This window comes from Lepidochelys kempii, chromosome 11, assembly GCF_965140285.1.
Source record: "Lepidochelys kempii isolate rLepKem1 chromosome 11, rLepKem1.hap1, whole genome shotgun sequence".
NCBI classification, from domain to species: Eukaryota; Metazoa; Chordata; order Testudines; family Cheloniidae; genus Lepidochelys; species Lepidochelys kempii.
The window spans coordinates 31,387,532-31,408,572 of record NC_136390.1 but is presented as its reverse complement, the minus strand read 5'-3'; the positions used below and the strand labels follow the sequence as shown (position 1 = coordinate 31,408,572).

At 44.3% G+C, this 21,041-nt stretch overlaps 1 protein-coding gene across 1 annotated transcript in view; it reads left to right on the top strand.

Annotated features, from left to right (window-relative positions):
• The window catches only part of ACVR1C (activin A receptor type 1C), an 82,185-nt gene that overhangs the window by 40,578 nt on the left and 20,566 nt on the right, over positions 1–21,041 (top strand). The window contains exon 5 of the mRNA XM_078847928.1: positions 15,691–15,921. Coding sequence (XP_078704054.1) covers positions 15,691–15,921 — 231 coding nt within the window. The remainder of the gene's footprint in view (positions 1–15,690; positions 15,922–21,041) is intronic.

Here is a 21,041-nt window from a genome sequence, read left to right as displayed (position 1 = left end):
AGTTTTGCAATTTTATTTGACTTCTTTTCTTTTGTATGGTTATTTTATGAGAGTCACATTCTTCCTGGTCCTTCAGCACGTGTGCAGTGATAGGGAACTGTGACAGGGTGCTGTGCTGGGACTCCTGAGCCAGCCCTCTGTCATGCCACTCCCATTAAGAGAGGTAAATTGTGGCTGGCTAGAGAAACCTGTGCCTGATTGGCAAAGGGGAAACAGCTGCCAGCCTAATTAGCTGGGGGCTATCTACAGGCCTAGAGGAAGGAAGCAGGGAGGAAGCTAGAGAGTAGAAGGAGAGGGGTAGCTCAGCTTTCATTCTCTTTGCTCTCTTATGTCATCATTTCACTAGTTCTCCAGTTATCGGTCTTCCAGACTAGATCAGATCTGATTTCTAATGTACAAAATAAGCAGAAAACAAAACCTTTAAAAAAACACATACATTTAAGGTCTTTTTTATACACCACAATGAAAAACAAAACAAAAAAAAGATACCTTTTCCCTTCCCCATACAGGTTACCTTTAAGATAAAGGTGAATTTCTATCAGTTGGCAATAGTAGCATTTCTACCCCCTCACCAGGCCAACCGCAAGCAGAGAAGACTATTATACTAGTCTCAAGTGTTGAAGTTGCTTGACAGGACAGCTCTAGCCCTTCTTTTAGAAGTTCCAATGCTGTCCTCAGAATCTGATGTCTCAGGGCTTGTCTGCACTGGCATGCTAAATTAAATTGGCACTCCCTGTGTGCTGCCCCTTCTCCTCGAGACCCCGCCCCTGCACTACCCCTTTTCCCCAGCCCCCACCATTATTCTGCCTCTTCCCTGCAAGACCCCACCCCCCACTTGCTCCCTCCCCCTCACTAGCCCTTGTGATATGGCTTGCCGCTGTGGGTGCGGACATATGTAAAAGATGGCTAGTGGATCATGGGTCAGATCGTAGGTTGATCCTGGTGGATGCTGTGGAAGTATAACATTGTATAAGTATAACATTGTATAAGGGGACATGCTGGATACATTGTATATGAGAGGGCATGCCAAAACATGTTACAAAGTATCTGAGGGAGCACATGTAGGGACAGTTAGCTTTTGAATGGAGAAGCAATTAAGATGGAGCCAGCATGTCTAAGAAGCAGGCATCAGAAGGGAAGGTGTGAAGGGCAATTAGTTAAGTTAACTGGAAGCTGTTAAAGGAGATTGTTAAGGGTGGCAGGTAATTGAAGATACGTGACTGGTCTCAGGGATCTCGAAGGGTGGTGACTAAAATCTTTTTCTTCTTTTGTCTGTAACTTCTTTGTAACTTGTTCTCCAAAAAACTGTATAAATTAAGAGACACAAGCCCCACTCGGAGGGCTCACTTCTAAATGTATTAGCAGAGCAGCTTTGCTAATAAAACAGAGTGGTCTGATAAATTGTGAGTCTGAGTCAAACTTTGACAATTGGAGGTCCCACCGAGATGGCAAGCGGCTTCACTGAGGCTGTGTGATCCCTGACTGCCTTGCAGGACGATCGTGGCAGCCGGCGCCTGGACGCTTAGTCCAAGCAATCCTCCACAAGACAGAAAGGTACACAGCAGCAGCGCAGTCTACGCCATTGAACTTGTTGGTTCCCACTCTGTTCGGGTAGGGGTCTTTGGATCCAGCTTCTGGAATCAGACGTCTCAGGTAATTATTATTTTTGTGCTTTAACCGGTTTGAGGACTGTCTTGTCTTTGTGTCTATCCGTCTTCCCCGTGGTGTGTGTGTGTGAATCTGGGAGCCATCTCTGTCCGGAGACTGGCTGACCAAGGGGTCCCCGTCCCCACGGTCTGAATAAGTGGAATCTGCACAGCTGCAGCCGCTGCACCACACCTTGGGTATAACCCCTGGTGTGAAAGCAAGGGCAGTTGAGGCAGTAGCCTGTGGGCTCCTTTCTGTGTGTTGCACCAGTTACCGCTCTGCTGAGCCCGAATTTCCTTCTTGTGTGAGTGCTGTGTGAAGTCCTCCTTGATGGGTAATCAGAAGTCTAAGGTAGAACAGTTCCCTAAGGGAACTCCAGCTTATTTTATGTATTTTAGGAGGGGACTCTTGTAGGTTTCTTGAAAAATGGTCCAAATTAGCTCTAGAGAACCCCAAATTGCAGTGGCCACTGTTAGGTCCTTGGGACAAGGATCGAGTGGACGCTTTAAAAAGCAAACTCATCCTCCCAAAAACCAAATTGGAGAGAGGAGAAGTAGACTGCTTCATGCAGTGGTGGGAAGAGGCAAATCGTAGATGGACTGAGTCAAAACTCACCTCTCTTAAAAATTCTATCAAAAAACTAACAGTTCAATTGGATGCAGTCTCTCCCACCACTAGTCCGAGCGCTCCCCTTTGCTCAGTCCTGTGCAATGTTCCGGATCAAACCCGACCCCCACCATACTCCTGTGCAAATAAGAAATCAGAAAAGGAAAAATCTTCAGTGACTACAGATAATGAAAGTGAAGAAGATACCCTCATTGGCCTTGCAGCTCTGCAAAATATTATGAAGAAGAAATCCAAAGCAGACTGCAAAGATTCTCTTGACATTTCTTCTTGGAAAAGAGAACCTGATGGAAGGTTAATGAGACTCTGATCAAACTGTTGTGGCACCCTTACAAGTCCTTAAGATGGGAGAAAGTGAGTCCATATGGGATTATAAGCCCTGGACTCGTACGGAACTTTTATCTATAGTTAAAAGTTTTCCCAAACCACAGGAAAACTCTGTCAAATTTGCTGAGGAGTTTCTGTTAATCTGTGAAACCTATGAACCCTCTGAGACAGATCTCCTCCAACTGTGTAAATTGTTAGCTCCTGCCAGTTATTATGAAAAATGGTTGGCTGTCGCAGACTGGCCAGCTGAGGCACGCCACTCAACCATAAAAAGTACTGGCCCAGATTCGGCATACAGAGACCAGTGTATGGCTCTTTGGAAGCGCTTGCATCAAGCCATTCCCAAAGTGTGGTCTCCTAAAACAAACTGGACAGCAATACGTTGCTGTAAGCAAGGGCAAGGAGAAAGCCCAGGTGACTATAGGTCCCGGATAACTGATATTTTCCTACAACATTCAGGAATACAAGAGCCCGATGTAAATGGGCAGGGGGCCTTGGCACATGCATTTGTTGATGGTCTTCTCCCTGCCACAGGCAGCATGTTAAAACGAATAAGTGTGGGATGGGAGACTGAAACCATGGACAAATGGGAGCCATCTCTGGGTCGGTCCCCTCTCTGAGGAGCATGCATTCCTCCTCTCTAATTTCACCCCTGCAAACCTTCTGGGACGGGACTTGCTATGCAAACTTGGCTGTTCTATTTACTGCTCCCCAGATGGTGTCTATCTGCAAATCCCTCAGTCTCCCTTATGTGATTCTGTAGCCTCCCTGCTATCTGAAACTTCCCTCTCCACTCCAGTCCCTTGCTGTCCCTTAACTCCGTCCCTAGAGCACCTAATCTCTCAGGTTCCTTCCTCCCTATGGCCATCTCACCCATCTGAAGTGGGCCGATTAAATACTGACACAGTTCGGATTACTGTAGACAATTCCAAACCTATGCCTCGCCTGTCTCAGTATCCTTTGAATCCTGAGGCAGAGGCTGGGATTGCTCCAGTTATATCTGCATTAAAAGAACAAGGAATTATTGTCCCTTGTTCCAGCCCCTGTAACACCCCTATCCTCCCAGTTCAAAAGGCTGATGGCAAATTGTGGCGATTTGTTCAAGACCTTCGAGCTATTAACCGTATTGTCATACCTTCTTTTCCAGTGGTTCCTAACCCTGCTACAATACTAGCGTCTATTCCTCCAAATGCAACCCACTCTACTGTTGTAGATTTGTGCTCCGCTTTCTTCTCTGTCCCAGTTCACTCTGAATCCCAGTATCTCTTTGCCTTCTCCTACAAGGGTCAGCAATATACATGGACTACCCTTCCCCAGGGTAAAAGAAGGGTATACAGAGAGTCCATCCTATTTTTCTCAAGCCTAGCCAGGGATCTCGCTGATCTGGTTTTCCCATCAGGATCCACACTGATCCAATATGTGGACGACTTACTCCTGTGCTCCCCCTCTCTGTCTGCCTCAGAAACTGATTCACTAACACTTCTCACAGCTTTAGCAAACAAGGGTCATAAGGCTTCTCACACAAAATTGCAGCTCTGCCAAACTTCTGTCACATACCTAGGCTTCCTTCTCTCCCAGGGCTCCCGTACACTCTATCCAGCCCGGGTACAAGCCATCCTTAGCTTTCCCCAGCCTTGCTCTCCACGCCAGGTCAGAAAATTCTTAAGCATGACAGGGTTCTGTAGGCAATGGATACCTCAATATGCTTCTCTGGGTAAACCACTCCAAGAACTCACTGGATCCTCTGTACCTAACCCCATGCCATGGCCACTTGAAGCAAATGCTGCTTTCATCTCCCTTAAGCAGAATTTAGCCCCTGCCTTAGGGTTACCTAACTATGACAAGCCTTTTACCCTTTTCTGTCACGAACAATCTGCTTGTGCCCTCGGGGTTCTTACTCAGGAGCACGGTGACAGAAATCGCCCGGTGGCTTATTTTTCTGCAACCTTCGACCCTGTAGCCCAGGGTTTACCCCCTTGCCTACATGCTGTAGCTGCTGCAGCGCGCCTGGTCGAGATGTCTGAGTCCCTTGTCCTCTGCTCTCCTCTCACTTTCATGGTTCCCCATTCTGTGGAAACTCTCCTTCTGCAACGCAACACTGCTCCACCTCTCCTCTGCTCGCCTCACTAGGTATGAACTTTTTGCTGCTTTCAGCCTCACATATCACTATTAAGCGCTGCTCCCGGTTAAACCCTGCTACCCTCCTTCCTTTACCTAGTGATGGTGAACCCCATGACTGCCTTGCAACTGTCTCTGCTATCACTGTCCCACGCCCCGACCTTTCAGATGTACCTCTCCCTAACTCTGACCTGGTATTATTCACTGAGGGGTCCTGTTATAGAAATGACCAAGGCCACCTTCTTGCAGGGTACGCTGTGGTCTCTCTCTGAGACCATAGAAGCTGCACCCTTACCCTCTGTGACCTCTGCCCAGGTGGCTGAACTGATTGCTCTAACCCGTGCCTGCTTTCTAGCCGAGGGGCTCTCTGCCACTATTTTTACTGATTCTCGGTATGCCTTTGGGGTTGTGCATGACTTTGGCACCCTCTGGCAGGCTCGAGGTTTTCTTACATCTACTGGTACCCCTATCAAGAATGGCTCCTACATTGCCGCCCTCCTGTATGCAGTTTTACTACCGTCTGCGTTGGCAATTAAGTGTACTGGCCACTCAGCGGCAGACACCGAGGTGGCAAAAGGTAATGCACTTGCTGATGTTGCTGCAAAACATGCCGCCACTATAAAACCTTCACCAGAAGCGTTTCTTGGTCCCCTCTCTGTCTCTGTAACGCCACCATCCCTGTCTCATCTCACTCAGCTCCAGGATTCTGCCCCAGAAACAGAGAGAGACTCCTGGAGTGCTTTGGGTTGCTCTTTGCATTCTGATTCCCTTTGGCGATCGCCCACCGGTACCTTTGTAGCCCCCCTCTCACTCTACCCGTCTCTAGCCGCCCTGCTACATGGTGTTTCGCATGTCAGCAAGGAGGGGATGGTCTCTGCTATGAGTAAGGCGGGGTGGTGGGCTCCCCATTTCAGCTCCTTTGCAACCCGCCACTGTGCCGCTTGTGTTACTTGTCAAAGCCACAATGTAGGCAAATATGTAAAAGTAACACAAGTGTTCCGGGGTTTGCCTCAAGCACCTTTCCTACACTGGCAACTTGATTTTGTACAAATGCCAAAGTGTCAGAAATATGAATTCATTTTAGTTATAATATGTCTGTTTTCAGGCTGGATTGAAGCCTTTCCCTGTCGCAAAGCTGATTCATTGTCCGTTGCAAAATGTCTGTTAAACCACATTATCCCTACCAAGGGAATTCCTGCCACTTTGTCTAGTGACCGGGGAACACATTTTACTGGAAAAATTGTTCAACATCTAAACCAGGTATTACATGTCACCCATCTGTTGCACTGCCCTTACCATCCACAGAGTGCAGGGGCAGTTGAAAGGCGAAATGGTGTGCTTAAAAATAAGCTGGCAAAAATCTGTAGTTCCACAGGGTTAAACTGGCCAGCTGCTTTACCGCTGGCCCTTATGGAAATTCGGTCATCCCCATCCCAGAGACACAAATTGAGTCCATTTGAAATCATCATGGGACGCCTTATGCGAACAATGGCTACTATTACCCCAGCCCCAAACCTAATTCACAGCACGCTCCTCCAGTACTGCAAAGAGTTAATGCAAGCTGTGAGCTCCTTCCATTCGCAGGTGCGAGCAGCTTGGCTGACGGAACCCACCTCTGCTGCCTGTCACACTCTTGAGCCTGGTGATTGGGTCTACCTGCGGCACCACCTTCGGAAGCACGCCTGGGAACCCCGTTGGAAGGGTCCATACCAGGTGCTGCTCACCACCCAGACAGCAGTAAAATTATCCGGCATCGCTGCATGGATCCACGTCTCACAGTGTAAGCCAGCGCCACCTCAAGGGGACCAAGCACCTCTGTAAGACCACGCAGAACCAGCTTCAACCCCAGAAGACAAAGAGGAACAGCCTGCAATACCTTACAATCTGCGCTCTCGTAAGGGTTGCCAGAAGCAGAGGGTAAGCAGACAGCAGGACCCAACAAACAAGAAGCAGTAGTGAGCCTAGCGCCTGCTGCCTGGTGGACGTAAAACCGTGACTGCGGTTCCCTCGAAAGGGGTTGTCGGAACCAGAAAGGGTCCTGCTTCCAACATGTGTCCTTTGAGAAGCTTAATCCTCAGCTACTGTGTCCTGAGGGTCTGGGGAATCCAGAGTGACAGTGACAATTCTTTCATCCAACAACAGGTGCAGATAGCCCAGATCCTGAATATTTCTAATTGCTGGGTCTGCAGCCACATCCCAGCTCATTCACAAGCTAGTATCCCCACCATGGCAATCCCTTTGAATTCCTCAGAACTTGCTGGAGAACCCTATCCACTTAAAAGGACATGGAAGGAAAATGACACTTGGGGGCTGGGAAAAACATATGTTCCTAAACTTATAAGTGTGGTGAAAGGAAAGGGCCACTGGTGCTGGGTGTGTAACGGGACAGGGCTGAATCTAGGGAGGAGCAGCTGTCTCCAATACATCGAGTCCCATGGTGTATTGGACTATTCAAATAAGGTTGGAGAATGGCGAACCGGGTATGGAAAGATAAACTTCCTCTCAACCTGGGACCAAACCAAAGATTCAATCTCTTGCTCCCCCTACAGCCTCCCTGAGAAAAACGGCACCATCTACAAATGTCATGTGAATGCTACCTCTTCTCCCAGTGAAAATCATCCTGTGCCCTTTGGGGGATACTATTCCTCCTTCGTAAATTCTTACATGTCAAAGGGTTGCAGTCAACCCTTCCCAGCTTTAATGGGACATCATTGGGTTTGTGGGGAAAATGCTTACACTGTGTTACCAGCAAATTGGTCAGGTATCTGTTATCCTGCTCAGCTTTTCCCACAATTCCGGGTGCTTCAATCCCTCCCATGAAATCGCCTCCGTAATTTCAGGCGAAAAAGGAGGGACTTGCCAGATGCTAAATGGTATGTGGATAACATAAGTCCCCTAACTTGGGAAGAAGCTGTTGGCATTTCTTTAGTCCCAGTAGGGGGGGTAATCCACCATGCAAAAAGGCTTTTAAGGTTACAAGCGGTGGTTGAGATCATGGCCAATGAAACAGCAGAGAGCTTAAAAGCTCTAGCCAAAGAAGCAGGAGCGGTCCGACAAGTGGCCCTCCAAAACCGTCAGGCATTAGATATAATACTGGCAGGCAAAGGAGGGACCTGTGCTCTAATTGGAACAGAATGCTGTGTATACATACCTGATAATACTAATGAGGTAATAAATCGTGCTAGCCATCTGGAGCAAATTGCATACCTTCCCCACGAATAACCAAGTTCCTTGTGGAAATGGATAAGTAACTTATTCAATTTCTCTAGTCTGGGAAACTGGTTGTTTCAAGGAATCCTGACTATCCTATTTGGAATTCTAATAATCTTTGTGTGTTTTCAATTGATTTCTTGTTGTATCCAAAACTGCACAAGACACACCATCCATCAGGTTACCCCTAACCAGAGTGCTAATCTAATGTTGTTAAATGTCACCAGTGAAAGTAATGAAAAAGAACGATTGATGTATGGAATCCAGTAAGTCATTGGTCATCGGCGTAGCCTTGACTAAAAGGGGGGATTGTGGAAGTATAACATTGTATAAGTATAACATTGTATAAGGGGACATGCTGGATACATTGTATATGAGAGGGCATGCCAAAACATGTTACAAAGTATCTGAGGGAGCACACGTAGGGACAGTTAGCTTTTGAATGGAGAAGCAATTAAGATAGAGCCAGCATGTCTAAGAAGCAGGCATCAGAAGGGAAGGTGTGAAGGGCAATTAGTTAAGTTAACTGGAAGCTGTTAAAGGAGATTGTTAAGGGTGGCAGGTAATTGAAGATACGTGACTGGTCTCAGGGATCTCGAAGGGTGGTGACTAAAATCTTTTTCTTCTTTTGTCTGTAACTTCTCTGTAACTTGTTCTCCAAAAAACTGTATAAATTAAAAGACACAAGCCCCACTCGGAGGGCTCACTTCTAAATGTATTAGCAGAGCAGCTTTGCTAATAAAACAGAGTGGTCTGATAAATTGTGAGTCTGAGTCAAACTTTGACAATGCAGATCAGATGCGGATTCACATTTTTGTATCCGTGCAGGGTTATACAGATCAAGCCTCAGAAACTTCCCCTGGCTGCAGGAACCTCTGCACACTCTGTGTGTGTGTGTGTGTGAGAGGCTCGGGGGGAGAAGGGGGGGTCTGGGTGTGGTGGAGTCCGGATGCGCCGGGGTTGGGTGGATAAGGGGAGCAGCTCCCTGTACAGTGACCTCCCACATGATCCCCCTAAACCCGCACTTGCTGAGCCTCAACCCCTGTGTCAGGAGCCCCCAGAACCTCCCACTGAGCCCCACAAACTCCCACCCTGCAGAGCCTCATCCTCTGCCTCAGGAGCACCCCACCCCACTGAGCCCTAACCTACCAAGCCCACCCCAGCCTCCCCCAAGCCCTAACTACCTTCTCTGGGACTGCCCTGCAGAGACTCATTCTCCTGGCACCCAGACTCCTCACCAAGCTGCCCACACCCACATTGCACCACACAGAACCCTGGTACTCTTGAGGGAATACTGCACCAAAAAATTAAAAAATGTAAAATTCTGTGAAGTTCTACATATTTTAATTGTCAAAATAACATAGAAACACAATAACTATATAATCACACCATTTTCAGACAGCTGCTACTCTGAAACTTGCCTACAAATGGCTGTGTGCCTCAACTCCCATTGAAATTAAAGGGACACAATTGCCTTAAAGATCATACTTCTATCTGAAAATATTTCCCTGCTCTTGTTAAAAGTTCCTCCAATGGTTCTATACCTAAAAGATTAGAGAGCCTGTTCTCTGTTTTCGTTCATTTTGTGCATGTGACAGAATTTTTTGTGTGTTCAATTTCCCTGTTTTCCCTGTGTAGGCATGTAGTCAGTTTTCTCCGTTGTTTGTATGGGTCTTTCACAAATCAATGCAGAAGAGAGACAATTTTTAATAATTTTAAAAAAGCTATTGTAAAACTGCAAAAAATGGCTGAGGTATGGAGAAGCTGGTGGTGTATGTGAACTACTATTTTTTTCTAAATTAACTAGAGTTCAAGTTGGTGGTGTCTTTTTAACCTCAGTGAACCAGAAGCATAAAATCAGTAACTCTGTCCTGAAGAACAAATATTTAACGACTACAAAATGTTGTCCTTCAGAGAGTAATTAATGATTTTATGCTTCTCTAGCCGGCCCCCCCATGGTGGCCTTGTCCACCAGACTTTGCTGGGCCATAGTACTAATCTGAATGTGGTGTGGAGGGGGATGCACAGGCACTTTATATGACAGCTGCACTTCCTTATTTGCATAGAGGTGTAGGGCTTGGTAGATAAGTGCTGCTAGAGAATTGCATCCTTAAGGAATTGGGCAACCAGGACTAGATGCCAAACAGCTGTTTGAGGCCAGGACATATTTCAGTCTTGTTGCTTTTCTCCTAATTACCCAAGAACAAGAGAATGTAAAGTTTTAAGGACACATTGTTTTGCTTGCTTTCTCACTTTCCATTACTAATTACATAATCTTTTCTATCAAAGCTTAAATACACAATTTCCCCTGCTTTGGATTTGTCTTTTTCCAGTTCACAAGTATCTTATTTTGCTACGTTAGTTCTAATGTTGCAAAAATTCTTTTGCTTACATCTCCATCAGTGCACCATCAGCAACATGCATATCAGTATCTATGGGAAAGCAGTTGTGTTGTAGGGGAATGCTATGCATTCGTTTGGGTGATTCTTGGGATGATTGTGCAGGGTTTGCTAGATATAGCTGATGCTAGCACTGAGGAAATAAGCATCGTGTTCAAACCATTATGAAGACAACTCTTCTCTCCCCTTTCTTCCTCACCCCTAGAATTTTTAAAGAAAATGTGTGTTGAAAATTTCCCAGCCTCTCTGTAGAAGTAGGAGATACAATCTGTCGCAGAATTGTTGTAGTTCTGTATGTAAGCCTTTTGCCAGGTGGAGTTGGCAGCAACGGGGCTGGGTTTAGTATGTAGGGGTTCCTCTTAATAATACAGAACAGAACTGGCTTGAGCCACAATCCAGTAATCTGGGAAAATTTACCACCACCTTCCCCACACGCAGGCACTAGTCTGTGTAGAACAAAAGGGAACTTTGATTAGAAGCAAAAAGGAACCAAACATTAGTTTGGGAAAAAAACACTACCACATTCAAAAGCATGCAATCATAAGCAAAAACTTGACCCTGCAGTATATTGGGCAGTGTCCTTTGCCTCAATTTCCCACCTTGTGGTGGGAGAGTCTGACAAATCCCTTTTACACATCACCCATCTCTGCCTCTGCTGCACCCCACTCATAGTTGGCTTCACCCAGAGTTCAGAGGTGTGTTCATAGGAGTTCACCTCCCAACTCAGAAAGGGTGGCGGGGCAGTGTGTGTGTGTGGCATTGAGCAATGTCTCTCTGGTCGCTGAGTGCCTCTGCAGTTGCTGTTTGCCACTCCTCTGCTGTTTTTGTCAGCTGCTGCTTGCTTGCTTGCTTGCTTGCTGCTGTTGGACACTCACTGCCGCTTTTGTGGTGCATGTTCTGAGGTTCTGCCACTTGACTCAGGTCTTCAGTGATTTCACTGGGTAGCAGGGAACCTCACTGCCAGTATGTTTGGAACATATCAAGTGGGTCTAGTGGATCAGTACAGGTCACAATTGCAAACCCTGGCTGTAGTAATAGCTGTAGCCTGGCCACATAAATGTCCTTTCCCCTGCCCCTAACTTGGGTGGCAGGATTTAGCTCACCCTCTCCTAGACCATGTGTTGGGTCATTTAGTCTGGTTTTGTTGCATGGGAGACCAGAATTTCAGCCCTTAGCATCCATGAAAAGTGTCAATTTGGTATCTGGGTATTTTGTTAAATTCTAGTCAATAATCCTGTGATTAGAAGACAAAGCAAAAACTAACATTAACTGTGGTAAAAAACAAGAACATCACCCTAGCCCTTTAAGAAGGGAGGTGGGAGGGAAAGGATGAGCTGCAGACTAGAATCTTGTTTTCTACCAAGAGCACAGATATTTTTTCCCCTTCCCTGAACAGGAAGATGTTGAAATTGATTTTTTGGCTTCACAGTGCTGACAGCTGAATTAACCTTTCTTCCATAACTTTAGTTGTTACGGGCTACTGGCCTCTAGTAATTCTATTGAATTATTATTATAGGCCAACGTGGGGCTGCTGAACTACTTTTTGTTAAGGTTGCCTAGCACTTATTATAAGACCCTGTTTTCAGTTACTTATAATTTTGCCAAACTAACTATTTGGGATGAAAATGTGGATGCCAGCATGCCTCAGTCTCTGTGGGTGTAGAATTTTTTTTTATTTCTTTTTTTAAAATTTCAGTCCAAATTGTTTGGCTGTTTTTGAGAACAAGGCTAGGAAGCATAAGTTATTTTGGCCATGTTAAAAAAATGCAACCTTTTCTTTGAACAGCACGAAGACCCCCATGATTTGGAGCAGGGACCTAAAATTTGGCAGGAGGTGGCCTTTATGTCAGGATGTATCTTTTTGCCATCTCCATAAAAATCAACCCAAGGTTTGGCCTAGTTATGAAAAATCACAGTTTGCACATGCTCAGTAGAGACTTCTTTGATTTCATCAGCTAAAATCTGTGAAGCTTCCATCCTCACTGAGTGTGCTTCACCTCTCAGCTCCTACATATGATTGGACATGCACCATCCTCATGGAGAGACTGAACATGCTTCCTCCAGGTCAGGGCTTCATAGGTGAACCCAGACTTTCCCTGTAATGGCTGCTCCCAGATGCTCTGGTCTGAGTTGGGGCAGGTGTCCTTTCTCTTTGCCCTCTATGACCCCCCCCGCTGGCATACAGGCAGCGTAGAGGAGAAAGATGTCTGATTGGAATGAATTCAGCATAAAACTTGGACAGCGGGAGAGGAAAAGGAGATTTGGACAAGGCCTCTGATGAGCCTGGGACAGGGGAGAGGGTGGAGAGAAACTGGGACCGGCTGTGCAAACAGACTCCGACTGGGAGCTGGAGGAGTGGTGAGGGGAGACTGGGAGCTGGGATGTAGGGGAGGCTGGAACAGGGAGCTGGATGGGGAAGGGATGGAAGGAACTGGTTGCCAAAGATATTGGAACTGGAAGCTAGTGTAGAGACTGGGACGGAACCAGTGAGGAAAACAAGTTGGGGAGGACGACTTGGGATCCAGTTGGTTGGGGTAAGAATGTTGAGATCAGATTCGGGGAGTAGAAGGAGAGTGGCTGGGACTAGGAAACAGTGTGGGGAAAATGGAGGCAGGGCAAGTCAGAAGTTTGTCTAATTCAGAGCAGGGTTATTAACTTGCATCTTCCACATCCTACTTGTGTGCCCTAACCACAGGCTATTGGCTATTCTGGGGTGAGTCTCTCTGCTTTTTTGGGAAATATTTTGGAAAGTCTCTGGTTCATCTCTGTGGAATGGGAATCTTGGACATTTTTGCAGGATAGGAAAACAATTTCCTGCATATTTCTAGTCCTATGGCAGACTGAAGCAGTGCCTGAAGTACGGCAATAGAAAATACCACTTTGCAAGTAGTAGCTAGAACAAGTGCTGAGGCAAGGTCCTTAGCTGCCCTTAGAACTATCTACATGATTTCCAACCAGCTGCATTTGGAGTCATACCCCAACTGGTGCCAAGTCTTTGGTCAAAAGGAGGAAACTGGACATTGTCCAGAAAGGGAACTGTGCAAGAATCACAGGAGCAGCTTTGTCCCATTCCCAGTATCAAGCAACCATGGAAATGCCAGGACATGAACGAAACCATCCATCCTCTACTTCAGATTACAGCAATACAACATGTTCCCATCCTATTTTTAGCTTCAGAGAATTAGGAATAAACAGAGCAGGGCTCCATCTGAAACATCTGAATCAATTGCTAAAGAAGGCTTTCCTTTCACATTCCCATTTTATAATCCCGCAGACAAATGTTTCATTTTGCATATGAAGGCCATCTTTTTTTATTTTCTGTTTCAGTCATTACCACTTGATCTGATAAATGCTACTGGGGTCTCTTCCAAGATTATGGTTGAGTTAATATTGGCTTTAAGGCAGAAGGAAATTCACGTGTATTTCCTCCTGCACAATTTTTCTGATCAGCCCTCCATACAGAGAGAACACTGAAATGAAAACACCATGTTCTTGGAGCATCTTGAATTCAGGACAAACACAAACATATAATGCCAAGGAAGTCAGTTATGGCCAGGGGCTGAGGATGACTACTCTCATGAAAATGAAGGTGACCATAAAAGAAAAGTGACATCAAAGAAAGAAAAATCTGGTTCTTATTGAAGTTTATTGAGATTGCTGATCTCACACAGACCTGCTTCAGTGAACCAGAGTTCATATGAAATTTAGCCAGCAATTCTTATCTCCTTTGCATCTCACTCTATCACCTCTGTTGTCAGAAATCAAGGTTCCATTTATGTTCTCAGATTATTAGATTTTTTTTTAAAGAGGTCCATCCTGTAGTGAGCAAGGCAGAGCTATTCTTATGTCAGATGCCAACTGGGGGCAGTGGAGGGGGCTCATTTGAGTCCCAGTTCAATCCAGGGAATGGTGTCAGAAAGGGCACAATATCCACCCTAACCTAATGATTCACTGATGTCTCGGTGCATTATTCCCTCCCTGTTTATCAGACTTGTTCTGATCATGCCATCAGTGTGTCTGATGGAGTTTTCATAAACAAAAGAAGAAGAACCCTATCTGCCCTATCGCTGAGAAAAATCAGCTTCTCTTATCCTGAGTAGAGCAAAGGTTGCTATCTCTATGTGTAGTGCCCACAGAGGAGGAGATGAACACCAAGACCTACCTGGTAAATGTTGAATTAAGCAGAATGGAATCTGTACTCCAAACTATCTTCACTCATTGTAAGTCCATTTGATGGGCTAGTGATTGACTCTCTGTTTTTGGACACTGCAGTAAAAAGCCCTGAGGCTTCTCCATGCGTCAAGAGCTGGGATGTGATGTGGTGAATGATCTCCTGCAAAGATGGGCAATGTCTCTGCTATATGCCTTTCCCACCTTTTCCAGTGCTCCCCAGGACCATACAAAAGATAAGAAAGAGAGAAATAGTGGTACTCTTTCAGACTTTCTGGCTGAAAAGGCTATGGCTCTCAGGTCTGATTAATCTAGCCCTGGACCTTTTGAGGTCTCCTTCTTTCAGAGGCCTGCTATTGCAAAAACCAATCCTCCAGACAGGTTCAAAATGGACACATGAAAGAAGTGATTCATTCTCATGTTCCCTAGAAGGAAGTCAACAAACATAACATATTGTTCCTGTGATACAAAGAGCATAGCTTAACTACCAGTGCACTTGCATAAGGATGTCCAAGCTTCTGGGGACAACGACTGAGAGAACTGGAGCCTCTTGTTCCCCCCCGCATGCTTGGCCCTTGTTCCCAGAAGCTGAGCCCTGGCAGAGAGTGAGAAGCCGCTGCTGCCCCTCTCAGGCAGCTGGCTACACTGCACAGAGCAGTGAGTGAGAGCAGTTCCATCCCGCTCCCTGCCCGGGCCCGGCTGCTGGGGGAGCTGCTGACCATGTCGCGGGGGAGCCAGCGCAGTAGGAAGGCAGAGCCCCTTTCCTCTCCCCCCGCCAGCAGGTAATGTGGGGCGGGGACAGCACGGGGGCCCTGGGCTGGGGTTGGGGCTGGGGCGGAGACACGTGGGGAGGTCACAAGTCCTCCCCTTTAGCTTGTGCCCCAGTATGGGGAGGCACCAGTCATCTATGCCCAGGCTTAAGTGTCTTGCTGAATGTGAGTGTACTTAAGCACATGTATGAAGTTAAACATGTGCTTAAGTCTTCTGCTTAGTGATGGCTTAGAAACCTTGGCAGAGGTATTGCAATGAATCCATGGCACAACTGAGAATAGAAATCAGGAATCTTGACTCCCAGTCTCCTTATCTAAACAAAAGTCAATCTTCCTTGCTCTGAATTACTAAATAAATGTACATTGTATGTGATGAAGTTCTATTGTGTTTAGTGAAAAATAATACTTTTTAAAATATTTTTCAGGTCTGAAGTGTGTGTGCCAGTTGTGTGAGCATACAAACTTCACCTGCCAAACTGAAGGAGCATGCTGGGCTTCCGTCATGCTAACTAATGGCAAAGAAGAGGTGATAAAGTCTTGTGTATCCCTGCCAGAGCTGAATGCTCAAGTCTTCTGTCATAGTTCTAAAAACATTACAAAAACAGAATGCTGCTACACCGACTTCTGCAACAATATAACACTCCACCTGCCCATAGGTAAGCAGTATCTTATGAATAGGCTGTGTTTGAATTATCATGACAGGAGAAAAGATATATTGCAATTTTAAATAGGTCCACATTCTTCCCTCGGACACTTGTGTAGCTCTCACCGTAGCCAGTGGAAGGTGTGTGCACAGCTGACAGTGGAACGTTGATGAAGGAAATAAAAGAAATTTGATTGCTTAAAAAATCTTTCTGATGGAGTATCTTAGTTTAGAATTCAAACTGCTTTACTGGTGTCCTATTGAGACCTTTCCTAAAATTGTAACCAGTATAATGGAGACATTGTACTGTGTAGCAGCAAAGAAACATATTTTTTGTCTGTGAATTAAAGATTGCTTGGTCACAGAGAGCTGTGTGTATGTTTTGCCAAGGGAATGGGCCCTGCAGAAATTATTTCATTTGTGTCACGGGTGATAGTGTCACAGGTGATGATACTTTACAAATAAATGGTAAGACTGAGTTCCTGTCCCCAAGGATTTTACAGTCTAAACTGGACATACAAATATTTAAAGGTTGAGGTCTAGAATTAAATGTCTTGGATGTACAAACAGGACAGAGAGGTTGGAAAATGTTTGTATGCTTCCAATTAGGGGGATAATTAGATACCCATTTTTATTTTGCTAGTTGTTAATTCTGTGACTGAAAGTCCCCTCCCACCTGTGGGCAGGGGGATATCTGCATTTGTTTTTTTATTCTAGCCATTGGTACGGGCCGCTGTCAGGACCTGTAACATCTTTCTCCTCATTTTGACTAGTTACTTCTAGAGTCCTGTAATTTTAAGTATTATCTCATATTTGATATATGTGGTTGAGAAATTAGTAAAGCTCATGTTGGAGTCTGTTAATATAAAGATCAGAAGGGCAAAGATGGGAGCAAGTGTGTAGTATTGCTTTCTGTACAATTCAGGGCCAGTTTTGCGTATTATGTTTATTTGGGACAATAGAATCACCTTACATTCTAAGACCTCGCTGTTCAGTACATAGTGTAGCATATGAGAGTGAAATCGTTTCTTTCTATAGCATTGGCAAATTTGTTTGTAAGTCTTGAGTTTTCAAATTCTGCAAAAGGCTTGTAGCAGCTGATTGAACAGTTTTTAGCCAGTGTTATATTGGTGTCATTGAACCTTGCCAAATATGGATGGATTCGTGGTTCCAATTAGAGAGGCAAACGTGAGGAAAAAGGTTTACTCTTCTAGGAACTCTATACCATAAAATTGGTGCCATATTTGAGTCTGGCATTCTCAAAAGTTATTTAACAGTGAAAAGATTATTTATTGCTTTTTCCATTTGGGATTTAGTTACAGAAAAACATTGCACTTTTCCCCTTCAGTTTTTAGTTAATCCACTCCTATTTCAATAACCTTTCAGGTAGTATAGCATTTATTTGTAAAGCCTGTTACTTTTATACAAGATGTTCACATATTCATAGTGTGTATTATAATTAGTCATGTCTGTTGTGATGTTACACAGCACTTTACTCAGCGAGTTGGATAAGTCTATTGCTCGGAAGATTTTGTAATCCAGCATAAAATGAGATACGGGACAGCACTTCAGGGAAGGCAGAGGAAGGAGGAATTACTGATGAAATGAACAAAGAGGGAAAGATTCCTGGAACCTGTGGGTTAAAGATGTAGTATGAAGGAAGTAAGGTGGGTGGTTTCCAGGGAGGCTTAGTAAATGAGAAATGGGAGCTCCATGTATAGGGAGCAGCATAATAGAAAGACAAAGATGAAAGTATGTGATAAAGAAGGGAGTAGTAAGAGGAGTAGAGTAGGAGAAATGTAGGGAGAAAGTGGGACACTTGGAAATAAGACCAGAGGCAAGGCCTTCTAAGTGAGGATGAGGAGCTTGTATTTGATTCAGTAAGATGAGGCTAATGCACAATCAAAAGGGGTGTGTGTGATCACTTTAGTAGCAATATTTTGGACACACTTAAGGTGAGTGGGAGTATTTCATGGTTTTCTTACGTAAAGATGTGTGAGGATATAATAAGCAAATCTGACCTCTGGCCTTTTCCACACCAGCATTTATACCTCTGCTTTTCCAACCTCCACCATCTTTCTGCTCTAGCTGTAGTCTATATGCTTGGGAGATGTCTCCTATAGAATATTTTTCCCATTTCGTCTGGGCCTGCAGGTCATCTTTGTCTCCCGAGAGACGGGGTTTGGGCAGACAACAAGGAAAGCAGATGCTGTTGCAGAAGTTTTCACCTGCAGAAGAGAGAAAGATGGGGCAGGATTCTGTAGAAAATTCCAGAAGGAAGCAGGAGTCTTGCAAGAGGGAGGTGCTGTCTTACCCAGTAGTTTAGGGGGAGAACTTTCATTTGGAGTTGAGGGAAGGAAAAAGAGCTTTGGAGAGGGAGGTGAGATTGACTGACGAAAGAGGAGAAGTGATAGGTGGGTATACTTTTCTCAGCTCCCAGTCAATCACTCAAATTAGAACCTCCGGAAGAAAGAGTATATTCCTTCTTTGGGAGTCTGAGATAAATCTACTTAAATTTACATAAACATTTACAGCCCTTAAATAACGACATGTTGCAGGAATGATCCTTTTCAGTTGATGCTTGCAGATAGCTATTAGTAGTAATTATGTTCTTGTCAGCAGCTTTACTACATACATACATAAATACATAGCACAGAGAATCAAAATACTCTTGATTTAATAAAAAGTGCAGCTATTGGAAAAATGGAACAAATTTAACAATATATTCATAGATGTGCTTTCCATAGCCTTTGTGTCTTTCCAACATTTGAATGGGTAGTTGCAAAACATTTGGTTTCTTATTACTGTTAGCAGTGAGGGTAATCTACTTGGGCTAAAAACTGAGCCCTTTGCCCTACACATTTTGGAAAGTTCATGCTAGTTGCAACTACAGAAGTGCCAAGGTTACTTGATTGCTAATCTTTTCTGACAGTCCTTTTATATATTCTTCATATTACAGGAAGAACATTGTCTAGGTCCAAGTGAAAGCAGGTTTCTTGGAAATTGCTGATTTGTAGGCCCCAAACTCTGGATCCCTTAGGGCTGCTTTGCTCCATATTTCTGGTGCAGTGTGTCCCCAAAGCTGGTGTGTCTGTCCCTGGAAATATTAGAGACACAAGGTGGGTGAGGTTATATCTCTTACTGGACCAACTTTTGTTGGTGAGAGAGACAAGCTTTCAAGCTAAGAGTTCTTTCTCAGGTCTGGGAAAGGTCCTTAGAGGATCACAGCTAAATAAAAGATGGAGCAGATAGTTTAGCATAAGTAGTTAGCATGTATTCTAAGGGTATGTCCACACAGCAAAGAAAAACCCACAGCTGGTCTGTGCCAGCCGACTTGGGCTTGCAGGGCTCATACTGTGGGGCTATTTCATTGCTATGTAGGCTTCTGTGCTCAGGACAGCTCCGCAGTCCAAGCGCTGGGAGCCTTTGTCTGCTGGCACAGGCCAGCTGCAGGTTTTTCTTTGCTGTGTAGACATATCCTAAGGGACCATTCAAGGTGAAGTGGCCCATTAATACTCCTGTAGTCATAGGACAAAAATGGGGGGTTAGTGGGTTTCAGATTGTTATAAGAAGTCATTAAACCAGTGGCTTTATTAAGACCATAGTTTTTAGTGTCTAGCAAAGTTATGAATTTATCCTGGCTCTTAGACAAGCCTGGAAGCTTAATGGCTTTTGTGCCAACCATGTTCCTGTGGCTGGCATAAGGAGTGTGTCCAGGGGAAGGATGTTGCTGGAGTTTCCCTGAATCTTAGCTATTTCCAGCTGCCATAATGACACAATGAAACCACTGGCAGTTACTGTGTAAAATAGCTTCTTACTCAGCAGATCTGCAGACTTCTGAATGCAAAGCAATATTTGTTTTGCCTCCATGACTAAAATAAACATTACTGGTCTTTACTCCCATGAGCATGGCAGAACCTACACTGCTGAAAGAGTAGAACTTTTAACTCTGAGGAACAAGTACCTAAGAGGTTGAGGGCTGAAAATTTACAAATACTTGTGAGAAGTTTAAAGGGAGTTTGGTGAGTAGTTAATATTTTAAGATGATTAACATTTTTGTCACAGTATCAATAGGAATTGGCCATTGTCTGCTACTAATTTTCTTTTTGACTATGAAGGCTATTATTTAAATGAATGGGGAAAAGAAGCTGTTTGCATAGTGCATATGAGAGCATAATCAGGAGCAGGCATATGTTAATGATCAATTTGTCATTGCTGTGAAATTATGAACACAGTGTTAAAATAAAAAACAAAATTGGGGATAGTTTAATGGTTTGCCAATGTGATTTAGTGCCCAACTTGTGCATCCACAAGACCTTATTTCCATTGGCATTTGGCATTTACTGCATGCGAATATTTGTGTGCACAATTTCATGCTTAATTACACTTTATTGAAAACTTAAAATGTATTCTTTGAAATTATAGCCCTGCTTGTAACCATGCAATGTCACAAACACATAAATGGGTATGTTTTCAGATCAAGGTGGATGGGGTGAACAAATTCTCATTTAAACAAAAAATTTAAAAGCAGAGCACAAGAAATATATAAACTTTGCCCACAAATATAAGATTAGTTCAGTAGGAAGAACAAGTTTTGACTGATGATGTGGGTATGCCATACTTCCTACATCAAAAGCTCATGTTCTACATATGTCAAAAGTGGCTTTTTAAAAAATTGTGTTAACTGATGACTGATGTGTTATGAGGGATGCTTACCAGAAGGCAGTTTGTTTACTTTGTGCAATTTGCCTGTTCATGAATTTCCTTAGTAAAGGCAAAAATGGCAGCATGTACTGTTCAACAACAGAATCTTTGTCAATTCTCTCATTGTTTTTCTTCCTTTTGGCTGAGACAGACAACTTGATTTTCTTGCATGAGCCAAGACTAATAATTCTTCTTTTGCACCTGAGGAAGTGGAAAGGTGTGACAATAAAAATATGCAAACACTAACACATTCTGGATAGCTAAATTTTGACAGAATAACAGCTCCTGGCAGTGACTTGATTTATATCCCTTTATAAAATTTGCCCTGGGTTAATGTTAATACAGTGCAAAATTAATTTGCATTGATCAGTATTGTCTAGGTTTTTATGTTGCTTGGAGTTTTTTGCTTCTGCTTAATATTTCTAATTC